The 11,813-nt window shown below is 33.9% G+C and overlaps 2 protein-coding genes across 8 annotated transcripts; one reads left to right on the plus strand and one right to left on the minus strand.

Moving 5' to 3' along the window:
- The first annotated feature begins 987 nt into the window (after positions 1 to 987).
- Positions 988 to 4,941, plus strand: LOC127062586 (inositol-trisphosphate 3-kinase A). 4 transcript variants are annotated; one of them, XM_050991078.1, is made up of 8 exons: positions 988 to 1,584; positions 1,739 to 2,109; positions 2,329 to 2,650; positions 2,742 to 2,988; positions 3,090 to 3,170; positions 3,280 to 3,648; positions 3,870 to 4,082; positions 4,179 to 4,941. In XM_050991078.1, exons 2-8 carry the CDS (start codon positions 1,785 to 1,787, stop codon positions 4,506 to 4,508), a joined length of 1,887 nt encoding a protein of 628 aa, XP_050847035.1. In that variant the 5' UTR covers positions 988 to 1,584; positions 1,739 to 1,784; the 3' UTR covers positions 4,509 to 4,941. The 4 variants fall into 4 exon arrangements, with proteins under 4 accessions (XP_050847035.1, XP_050847038.1, XP_050847036.1 ...); XM_050991081.1 differs by having other exon boundaries at positions 1,739 to 1,855; XM_050991079.1 differs by having other exon boundaries at positions 988 to 2,109; positions 4,168 to 4,369.
- Positions 4,804 to 11,807, minus strand: LOC127062582 (nuclear factor related to kappa-B-binding protein). Of its 4 annotated transcripts, XM_050991068.1 has the most exons (16): positions 11,401 to 11,807; positions 10,874 to 11,122; positions 10,549 to 10,781; positions 10,209 to 10,474; positions 9,725 to 10,077; positions 9,313 to 9,644; positions 8,984 to 9,226; positions 8,658 to 8,891; positions 8,349 to 8,570; positions 7,873 to 8,267; positions 7,466 to 7,786; positions 7,174 to 7,363; positions 6,327 to 7,089; positions 5,842 to 6,243; positions 5,206 to 5,743; positions 4,804 to 5,135 (listed from the first exon to the last, which is right to left on the minus strand). In XM_050991068.1, exons 1-15 carry the CDS (start codon positions 11,404 to 11,406, stop codon positions 5,219 to 5,221), a joined length of 4,734 nt encoding a protein of 1,577 aa, XP_050847025.1. In that variant the 5' UTR covers positions 11,407 to 11,807; the 3' UTR covers positions 4,804 to 5,135; positions 5,206 to 5,218. The 4 variants fall into 4 exon arrangements, with proteins under 4 accessions (XP_050847025.1, XP_050847024.1, XP_050847026.1 ...); XM_050991067.1 differs by having other exon boundaries at positions 4,804 to 5,743; positions 11,401 to 11,806; XM_050991069.1 differs by having other exon boundaries at positions 4,804 to 5,743; positions 11,687 to 11,788.
- Positions 11,808 to 11,813: the final 6 nt, after the last annotated feature.

The raw sequence follows: 11,813 nt of genomic DNA on the forward strand, positions 1-11,813 counted from the left end.
TTTGCTTTCCTGTCTTCTAGAATTTAAACGTTTACTATGAAACGCAGTCCATTCTATATGTCGATAATACGGTGTTAACGCATGTGGCATCATTTATCTAGAGTGCACATTAGAGAGAGAAAGAGAGAGAGAGACAGAGAGAGAGAGAGAGAGAGAGAGAGAGAAGAGAATAGCCTTGAGACAACATTGACCTAATTCCATGACAAATTTTATTCGCCCTGTTCACGATTCTAACATACCTGATATTTTTCAGTCAACGCAGAAAGAATATATAACTAAAGAATAAATAATAATATAACTGATTATCTCTTAGTATGATACGAAAAGAAGATAATGGAATAGATCGGAAACCGATCGTAACGCAATTGAAAAAAATATTCGAAAATATCGAAGCGTTATTTGCATGCAATACAAATGCGAATATTTGAATATTGAATTATAATTATAGGTAGAGGTCGTTGATATCTAATAAACATTTAAAGCGTTCCGAAATGAATAAGGAACATTTATTATTATACGACAAGCACTTGATACGCATTGAATAGAACGAAGCGAACACAGATAGGCTCAAGTGGCCGAGGGGCATTTGAACTGACGAGATAATGGACCGTTCGTAGAGAAGGAGAAAGAATTAACGATACCAGACAACATATAGTCGCGAGATGATCATAAATACGATCATTCAATCGCACTTTCTCGTTTCTACGGTTCCTCTGACGCACGCGTGACGTCAAACGAAAGAATAAGAAACAATTTCAATATACCTTTCCAACCTCATCCTTTCTACATTTTTTTCCCGAACCGAATGACCAAGCACACACTTATAGATTCTTTCGTAGCTTCGACGAGACAACTACTTTACCATCGAACTTCCTATTATCCCTTATCTCTCATCGTTTATCATCTAAAAACAACTCCCTTTTCCGGTAATTTGAAATAAAGAAATCTTTGCGGTCGTGCTAAAAAGGATGGTGAACAATCGACGATCGATGAATACTTACGAAGCGCGCGTAAATTAAAAAATAGGATGCCTCGTTTTCAATGCGTCAAGGAAGGAGCGACGAATTCTGGACGAATTAATTAAAAAGAGAGATGACAAAGCGATCCATGATAAAGATCATATGATATGTTTACGAAGCTACGTTTCTACAAACTCTTTTTAAAGTGAAAAAGCATGAACGTGTTACTATGAGCGATAAACTACTCTGTCGAAAGACGTTGTGTTGTACTCGAAGAACTCGTCTGAGACTGACAATAACAGGAACAAATAAAAGAAGGGACAGGAGAGAAAGAGGTTGTCGAAGAGGGTTACTTTTCTCTTCAAGGAGATTCCTTCAAAGAATAGAGTGGGGACGATAGCTGAGCGCGAACGAACGCATGTATCGAACAACTATCGGACATACTCTCGTCCGAGTTTCGTGTTTCTCAACGCGACATGGCGTCGAGTTGGATTGTCGATATGTAGCGTCGAGATCGTCCTTGGAAAGCATTCAATTTAAAGTTTAATATATCCGATACGACATGCATACTACGGCCCATCGTATCGAATGGAAGGGCACGCGTTAAAGGAGAGACAAGTGCGAGGTAACAATTGTTTTGTGAAACAAATTGTACCGATCAACGATCAAAAATCATTCATTCCTCGTTTACGTTATTATTACGCGCTGTAACACGTCGCGATTCTTTGACCACCATTCCGCTGGATCATATCGTTGAATATTTGCGTGTAATACGGCAGATACAGCTGCCAGCACAGCCGCCAGCCACTGAATGGGGTCACCGTTATGAAGTCGAAGAATCTTCCGCAAAAAGAAGATGATACCACCAATGATGATACTACGGAAGCAAATGAAAGGTACGACAAATTTGATACGATAAGGATGCCGGTCGTACGTGTTTTGAGTAAAAGTCCTCCGAATGACGAGGGCATTGAGCCCGATACGGAACGAAGAAGAGGATCGGTAGCTCGATGTTGGAGTCTCGATTCAACCTTACCGAGTGATGACGATACGTCGAACAGTGTTTATCAGCAAAACCGACACAAACTAAGGGTCACGAGATGTTACAGTTCTGATAGTGCTGTACTGAGTGATGAGGATCAAGGAAAAGGTGATTTACTTAGATAAATTCCTGAAAAAAGTACGAGTGAAAATAAAGAGAAAAAGAAAACCAAGGGAATTTGATTATCCCATCGTATCGATCGCGTTCGATATTTAATGATCTTTTTCTTTTTAGGACTTTTTATACTTCTTCGTAATCTATATTCATTTTCTGTTAAATGTTAGAACTGTCAGTTAATGGAATAAAAGGTCATCTGTTTTTTTACAGGGTGGGATTGTTTTAACATGGTAGAAAGTAGCGAATGTGAGTCTACCGAAGGGCGACCAAGATATTGGAGAACGCCAAGTGTGGTTGTTAGTGATTATTCGGATTATTCTTACCTAGATGAAAACTTCGAGAGAACCAATCTTGACGTCGAAAAGTATGATGGAACGAGTGGCAGTCCAAGTCAAGCCAGTAGTTGTTCTTGTTTGGATTGCGACGAGATACAAGAGTCTTTAAATATAAAGTTCCTTCAAGTTTGTCGTCTTCGTCGACATTCTGATTCCTGTTGTTTGTGCCTAGGGCAATCAAATACCGCTTCTATGAGGTATCTTTATATTTCATGATATATTAGGTTTTACTTAAATATTTGCGTATACCAATTTAAAAATAACAAAATAAAATTTTACTTGTTTCAGGGATCTGCATGAAGCTGGAAACAGAAGAAATTCATGTGTAGAGACTACTGGTTCATATTACACCAAATTTGATTCTCCAGTTCCTGAATATACAGATGATAATCCTTCTGAACTAAAAGACCAATCAAAAGTTGAATTATTAGATGTTCCACCTGTACGTAAAGTATCAGATTGTTCAACTACCTCCAGTTTAAGTGGAGATGACTGTGATATCTCTGAGGAACTTCAACCAGTTAAATCTTTACGAGTGAGTATAGTTAACCATAAGTATAGTTGAAGATATACACTCTGATTCCATTCTTTCATATTAGTTATGTCCATCTTAATATAATTATTTATCTGTTACAGACATCTGGTTGGAGAAAACTGAGAAATGTTATACATTGGGCACCATTTTTTCAAATATATAAAAAACAACGATACCCATGGGTAAATATTAATTATTAATGTAATATAAGTATCCTATAAAATGAATAAGTATAATATAATTTCACATATTAAATATTCTGAATAATTTATTTCGTAATCTTTTATTTAGGTACAATTAGCTGGACATCAAGGAAACTTTCGTGCTGGGCCTACACCAGGAACTATATTAAAGAGATTCTGTCCACAGGAAGAAGCTTGTTTCCGTTTACTAATGCGCGATATTCTGAGACCATATGTACCTGAATTTAAAGGAGTTTTGGATATTCGAGAATCCGAAGAAGAGAACTGTGAAGACTCTGAGTCAAAAACAAAGAATAAAGATGAAGATAAAACGACAGAAAAAGGATCTATTGTTTGTTCATATCTGCAACTTCAAGATCTTTTGGGAGATTTTGAACAACCTTGTGTGATGGATTGTAAAGTCGGAGTGCGAACATATCTTGAATCTGAATTGGCAAAAGCTAAAGAAAGACCTAAGGTACCCATAGGATACAATATGACGAATAATGTATAAAATAATAATAATAATAATAATAATAATAATAATAATAATAATAATAATAATAATAATAATAATAATGATGATAATGATAATAATAATAATAATAATAATAATAATAATCGTAATGAACTTATGCAGAAAGGAAGACGTTACGTTTTATGTACAATGGAACTTTTGTATAATTTTTTGTTATGTAGCTACGGAAAGACATGTATGAGAAAATGGTACAAATTGATCCAACTGCACCAAGTGTCGAAGAACATCGATTACAGGGTGTTACAAAGCCGAGATATATGGTCTGGCGAGAAACAATTTCTAGTACGGCTACACTCGGATTTCGAGTTGAAGGTATAAAATTAGCACATGGTGGATCTTCAAAAGATTTTAAAACAACTAAAACTCATGAACAGGTTTGCTATTATATACTAGCTAAACAATCTTGTTTAAATCGAAGATATTAAATATGAAAACAAAATTATATATTATAATCCAAAGTTTTACCGTAGGTTACAGAAGCTCTTAAGCGTTTTGTTGAAGGTTACGCACACGTAGTTCCAAAATATTTACAACGCCTTAAAGCTATACGAACGACACTAAAGGCATCCCCATTTTTTGCTTCACACGAAGTTGTTGGTTCGAGCTTATTATTCGTACACGATGTTACAAATGCCGGTATATGGATGATTGACTTTGCAAAGACGTTGCCTTTACCACAACATTTATCCGAAATTCGTCATGACGTTGAATGGCAAGTAGGAAGTCACGAAGACGGTTATTTGATAGGTGTCAATAATCTCATTGACATATTTGAAGAAATAAGAAGTTCTCAAATATAACAAAGTTTATTTTAATACGCTAAGTGTAATAACGCGAGCATTTCATTAATTTACCTGTTACAGCCTTTTGCTTTAACAGATACACTTAGCTTATGACTTCCTGTTATGCAATTTAATATTATTAGTATATGTGTATTTATCTATGCAATATTGTAAGAACACATTGACTGTCTCTAATGATATCCTTGAAAAAAGGGAGAACCAAAGACGCGGTAGCTTGTGCTGCCTAGGTGTTCTAAATAGTATTTTCTTTTTTTTTCTATAAAAGGCGGAAACTTGTAAAAAAATAACTTAATATTTTCTTACATGTAAGTTTATTTATACTTAACGCTACATATCTTCAGAACACAAGAGCAAGTAATGCTTTGTATTCAAATTATATCATGCATTTGTAAATACTCCATACATAATACAAATTTCGCGTATTTTTTCATTTATGCATCATATATTATCCATCACCTCATTCCTATTCGTACAGAGCTATTGTTCTGTTGTTGTGTGTTGCACGAAAATTTTGGAATTTCTGTGTGTTCAACATTTTTTGTTGCATATATTAAATACGATGCAACAATGAAGTGCTACATACTTTAACTACAGTTTTACAAGTAAATCATACGAGATTTAGACCTGTAATAGTTTTAAAGTATTCAAAATATAAATGGTCGAAACAATGAAGAAGAATATAATAAAACAATACCATATTAATTTTGTCAAGGTGTGCTATGTGAATTGTTCTTTGATGGTTGTGTTTGAGCAGGTTGTTGTTGCAGTTGTTGCAGTTGTTGTTGTTGCTGCTGCTGCTGTTGTTGTTGTTGTTGTTGTTGTTGTTGTTGCTGTTGCTGCTGTTGTTGATTTACTGTCGACTGCGTCGAAGAAATCGTGGTCGGCGCGATAACTCTAGCATAAACTGCAGCGCCTGTTGTCTTCAGTCCTGTAGGCGTTGGTATCACCTTGAGACCATGTAACGTTTTAATATTTAGCAACTGACTTGGTAGAATTATTGGTTGCTGTTGACTTTGTTGTTGTTGTGGGTTTTGTTGTTTTCCAAGAACTACATTTCCACTCCCACTTACTCCAACGCCAACACTCTTATTTCCACTTGCTAGGACAATAGGTTTTCCAGTAATTTGTGCTGTGACCATTCTGACTGTCTGAGTTTGAGGCGATTGAGATTGTTGATGTGTACTAGCAATAATTTTCGATTGTGCCGAAGATGTTTGATTTTGTGACACCACCTAATTCGACAAATAGAACGTCCAGATAAATTTAAATACATTATATACATGGATACATAAATATGCTTTACAAAAGATATTATATTTTATATAAATACCTGATATTGAGTTTGTATGACCTGTTTGCCTTGTCTGTTTACTTGATTAGCATGAGTAGCATTCGTTGCTAATTTCAATCCCTTTTGTGCAAGTAAACTTTCTACAGAGATAAGTTGTCCCGCACCTGTACTAGTTAAAACCTTCGCCAATATTTTTTGTTGTTGTTGTTGTTGCTGTTGGGATTGATGCGGAGATTGTTGTATTTGCACTGCAATCGGTTTACCGCCGATTTGTGCAATTATACGTTGCATTCCTGTTGTCTGTATCTGTTGTTGTTGGTTAGTTACGACTCTTTGAAGTTGTTGCTGTTGTTGTTGCTGCTGCTGTTGCTGTTGTTGTTGCTGCTGCTGCTGTTGTTGTTGTTGTTGCTGCTGTTGTTGCTGTTGTTGCTGCTGTTGCTGCTGTTAATAGTAGAAAAGTTTGATATTAATATAGAGTTAAGAAAAGTGTTTCTAAAAGTAGATCAATTTTCCTTTAATTTTACCTTTAATTGTTGTTGTTGTTGCTGTAATTGTTGAGACTGATTATTGGATGGAGATGATTGTTTAATGAATATCGTTTGACCTTGAAGGCCATGTCCTGTGAGTAATGATTTTATTTGTCCTGAACTGACTAATTTTATTTGAGATGCCAGTAATGTTTTGCCAGGCAATACGTGTGGTTGTTGAGACTGTTGTTTTATATTAGAAGTTTGCAAAATACTTTTCCCAGTTTGACTCGTTACTACAGTTTGTTGCTGTTGTTGATTTTGAACTTTAGCATTAGGAAATATTGTTGCTAAATTTGTGGTAGTGTTTCCTATACAAGAACTGGTATTTGTTGCTGTAGGTTGAGCAGAATGAAGTACAGAATGCCCTGACAATCTTATAGTTTGCAGTCCGGCAGATGTGGACACTTGTATTTGATGATGAGGAAAATGCTGTTGACTTGATTGCAATAAACTTTGTGCTGCGTTAGTTTTTACTACAGCCACCGGTTTCCCTCCTATATTAGTTACTTTTTTAATTGCATTTGATGTTGTTAAAGTTTTAACTTCAGAAACGATATTATTTCTGTCTATGTTAGCTGTCGTAGTTAATGTAGAAGAGCTTGGAAGTGTAGTTACAGAAATGGTAGTACCAGTAGCGGTAGAAATGGCTGATGTTGATGCATTGATCGTTGTTACTGTCGTTGTATTAACAACCGATTGTTCGGAAGAAGTTGGATGATCAACAGTAATTTTTTCATCGGTTTTACGTTGTTCTTTTCTGTAACAATAAGGCACAAGGATTAATTTCATGCTTATTGTATATCGTTTTCTTATTTTTATAGGTTTTTTATGTTATATTTACCGAGTTATAACTGGTTGTACCACAGTAACAGCGCGCCTTTCTTTTTTGGGAGTAGTTTCTTTGCTACTATTAGGAGATTGTTCCTTATGTACAATAGGTTTAATAGATGGTTGTAATAATTTATTCCGTGACGTATTTCCTACATTTTTTTTATTCTTTGCTACACCTTGTAGTTGTTGATGATACATTTCTAAAATATTGTTTTAAAGTATAATTATTCATGAAATAATGTATATTAAATATATATACACAACGTGTAAGTATGCAATAATAAAAGAATGTAAGTACATACCAAATTCCGACTCTGAACGAGCTCTATGAAGATATAGCCATTCTTTACGCCGAGGATAATATCTAACGCATGGATCTGTTTCATAATGCAATCTGTCCAAAGCACCTGATACAACTGAATGTAAATACCCTTCTTTGTCATCGCTCTCTCCTTGTTCTCTGATGTACTGAGAATCTTTTAATAACTGACATATATCAGCACGAGTTCCTTCACCATTTGGTAATCGAGCTGTGGCATCTCTAACCAACGCTAAGATTGTTACAAAATTTGGTCGATCAGCTACTAATAAAGAATGTCCCCGTGGTTTAGTTAATCCAGATCCTATTGTTTAAAAAATGTTAAATGTAATGAAAAAAAAAAATAGTTCCAGATATAAAAGTGATTTTAACTGTTAATTGAGAACGTACCAACGTTATGTTGATAAATGCCTTTGACAGGTCCCACTACAGATGCATATCCATGCATGCGATAAGTAAATGCTTTATGAGGTGCTGCATAGCGCATTCGTTCTTGTCTTCTAAATTCTTCACGTTCTTCGATTGTAGACGGTCGGACTTTCCATTCTGTAGGCCATAATGCTCGTGGTGGTTCCCATTCTGTGATAGATCCAAGAGAACTCGTATCGATATTAATTGATTCTACTGCAGGACTTGCACTTCTAGTGTTTCCATTGGTTGTACTGTTTCCGTTGTTGTTGTTGTTGTTGTTGTTATTATTATTATTATTACTTGGTGTCGATAACTGTGATATTTGTTTTACAGAAACTACACCAGATGACATATAAGATGGCCCCAGTGAATCTCTAATAAAAAAAAATGTATATATACAGATAAGAACATAAAAAAATAGTAAATACTTTTTGTGCGAAAAAATGTCTAGATACCTATGCATTAAAAATCTTGTACACAAATCTAATAGACGAGAATCCGAATCTCTGCCTGCACCAATCCAAGCATATACACCACTGCCTTTATTTTCTAAGTAGGGAACAAGTTCTTGTTCCCGTTCCTGCGGTTGTTCCAATTCTTGAGAATATGTTAATTCACCAGCAAGAAATCCCAAAGCTAATGGAACTAACGATGGCCATGAAGATGCTAAAGAATACCTAAATTATATACATACAATTGTTAAAAATATTTAAATAGTTATTAATATATGTTATTTTATTTTTAAGTTACATGTTTTTCCATACCAATCATTTAGTGGCGAAATTGGATTGCCTTGCCATTGTGTGATAGCATCCTTTATTTCTCCAGTACTCATTCTAAATTCCCCTTTAGAAGTGAAAGCATCTCTCAGCAAAGAGAAAAATGATGCATGCGTTTCTTGCATAAGTTCTGCTCCACTATTAACATCAATAGTATCTTCTCCACTAGGTACAGATATTTCTTTATCTCTCATAGTCATAACATTTTCATTCTCACATCTTAAACAGAAAAAAGAAATAGAAAGAAGAATGTGCAGTTTGTTTGTTTATCTGAGTTAATAAGATATTATTGCAAGATATCTTTAACTTACTTCACATCATCAAGAATATCAATACCATCGTCAAGTTGAATTGGTATTTGCATCATGTCGATACTACCTAAATCAAGTTCTTTTTTGTCATTTTCCTCGTCTTCCTCTGTTTCCGGCATAACATCATCATTTGTACCTGTATTAATCTCCGTTTTTATATCTTCAAAGTCCATTTCTTCTACTTCTTTCTTAATTTCTAGTGTGCTTAGAATAGGTTTATTATTCCTAGGAGTAACAGGGCTCCTATATATAAAAAAAAAAAGAAAATAAACAAGAATATTTAAATAATAATTACAAGAAACTTAAAATTTGTTAATTTTAAGTCATACATTTTTTTCTTTGATACGGGATGTATGTCATATACATCTATGGGTTCAGATTTTATGGGTGTTAACTTGTGATCTATGTCCACTGCATTAGAATGTCTATTATCGTCTGTTGTATGAGAATAATCACTGTTATCACTTTCATGTTTTGTAGAATTTGAATTTATTAATTTTGGTGCAGGTGGACAAAGTGTAGATTGTTCTAGTTTAATGCGTTTCTTAGCAGGAGTAATCCTTATAGAGGTATTAACTGAAAGCTTGTGCTTTTGGCCAGTCTGTGCTCTTTGAGTTAAGTCGGCAAGAGCAATGCCCTGAGTATTTAATTCAGGATGAATCTGAAAAGAAAATAAAAATAAAAATATTGCAAATTTCATAGTTTAATTAATACATTAGTAATATTTCCAGTTTTACATACATCATGATGTGCTCTTCTCTTTTTATGAGCAATTAACATTGCACGATATGCTTCTTCTGTTTGTTCACGAACAAATAACGATCTATTCGATGCGTAGTCTGTTCGTTGGAACGTAGAAAATACAGGCCGAATTGTTTCATCTTCTTGATTGATCTGCAACCCTCTAATTGATAATCCTTGAAGACTCATGGTGGAGCGCTTTTTCTTCTTTTGCTTAGTTCCAGATAGTTGATAATATAAATAATTTTCTTCATTTTCAGATGTTGTGTCAGGTGCTAACCTTGCACTAGTTCCCAGTTCAGTCCTCAGGATACTCAGTTCCTCCAAATAGCGTAGCTGGGTTTTCTCTTCAACTATCAGTTGATTGCTTGTTAGTATTGTCTCCGGGAAGTTACTATATACTTCTCTGCCAAAAGGCTGAAGTGTGGGGCAAATATAAACAGCCAGAAAAATTTTAGTATTTATCATAAGAGTAGTCACTTACCCATTGCTGGCTTTGGTTTCTTCCAATGAAATTTAGACATTGTTCGATGTACAGGCTGACTAAAGCCCTGTTTATATGCATTAGATAATAAACTTTCCCGTGATTTAAGTAACTGATTGGCAAGTTCATATGATCTTTTACGTTCTTCGAACAGCAGTCTTTTTTGTTGTGCTTTATGTAGCAAACTACGCATTCGTTTGATATCTGGTCTATAATAACCAGCTAAAAGGTGTTTATGAAATGCATCCAGTGTCGCAACTCCAAATCTGATTTAATTAATTTAATTAATAAAAAACAGTGCCTACAAATATTACATTTAAAAATCTAAACATTACATTACCTATGATCCTCTCTATCAAATAGCATTTGCAATGTTCTCTCCATTTCAGCTTCGATATCACAATCTTTTGGAAAAGTTGGTAAGAAGCTATACAAAGATTCTCTTTGATTTTCACTAAGGCATTCATTCCAAAAATATGGGTAATCTAATAATTCTTTGAAGATAGCAGAATCTTCGCAAAGATCTTGTGGAAGTTTCAATCGAATATTCGCAGCTACACAAGTTTCCCATCTCTGAAAATAAGATTATTTAAAATATTTTATATATAAAAAAAAAAGAAAAAAAGAAAAAGATATCATTTTACTGATACATTTTATATATTTACCAGAGCATCCGAACTTTCTGCTTTTACAGAATATTCTGTATTTTCATTTTCATCATCATCTTCATCTGCAGAACTATGGCTATCTGTATCACTAGAATCCCGTTCCTCTCCACTGTCTTCTCCACTGTCAGTTGAAGTACTACTGCCGCTCATCCCACTACTACTACTGTTACTTACTGATCCATGACTAGAAGCTTCGTCTTCATCTTCTTCTCCTCCAGTATCTCCACCGGCTGAACAATCATCTACCTAATTCAAAATAAAAATAAAAATTAAGAATCTTAGACATTAACATAGCATATCCTATTTAAAATAACATAATTCTACGATTATCTATTCATAAAAGATTTTTAGTAATAATTTAAATTATAATAAATGAAATAGTTATTGATAAACAGAAAGTTAATAGTTAAACTATTTCATTGAGAAAACTTCATAGCATTAAACGTCTACACAATCCGTTTTAATTAGATAGAATATTATCGTTTATATAAAAATTAATTTTGCAATTATCCATGAAAACCAACCTCCATATTTTTCAGTTTTTTCACTTTTACTTTTAACGTATTGGTATTTATAAAACTATTAAAGTAATACAGTTATTATGACCGTGAAATTGAAATAAATGTCGACAAAATATTTAAGTTCGTTTTTATATGAAGAAAGTAATATAACATATTAAACTATTATACGTAATCTTATTCATTGTTTGACTTGTCATAGTTACTGAATTCCTATTGTTTCGATAAATACTAATCATATATATACAATCAGAATCACAATGTTTATGTAGAAAAAACTTTCTGCACACACATTTTTCGTATTTTTGAATCAATAATAAATATTGAGTATTTAATATTTTTATGTTTTATTCCAATAATAAAGAAATATACTAAAAACGTTCTGTATTTAGACCATCATCTTTATTGGAAACTAAGAG

Source organism: Vespula vulgaris, chromosome 3 (assembly GCF_905475345.1).
Source record: "Vespula vulgaris chromosome 3, iyVesVulg1.1, whole genome shotgun sequence".
Lineage (NCBI taxonomy): Eukaryota > Metazoa > Arthropoda > Insecta > Hymenoptera > Vespidae > Vespula > Vespula vulgaris.

Coding starts and splice junctions, on each gene's coding strand:
- LOC127062586 (XM_050991078.1), top strand. CDS start 1,785: ATGAAGTCGAAGAATCTTCCGCAAAAAGAAGATGATACCACCAATGAT. Junction 3,171..3,279: donor AAAAACAACGATACCCATGG/GTAAATATTAAT, acceptor TCTTTTATTTAG/GTACAATTAGCTGGACATCA. Junction 3,649..3,869: donor AAGCTAAAGAAAGACCTAAG/GTACCCATAGGA, acceptor TTTGTTATGTAG/CTACGGAAAGACATGTATGA.
- LOC127062582 (XM_050991068.1), bottom strand. Junction 10,475..10,548: donor TTTGATAGAGAGGATCATAG/GTAATGTAATGT, acceptor TAATTAAATCAG/ATTTGGAGTTGCGACACTGG. Junction 6,244..6,326: donor AACAACAACAACAATTAAAG/GTAAAATTAAAG, acceptor TACTATTAACAG/CAGCAACAGCAGCAACAACA.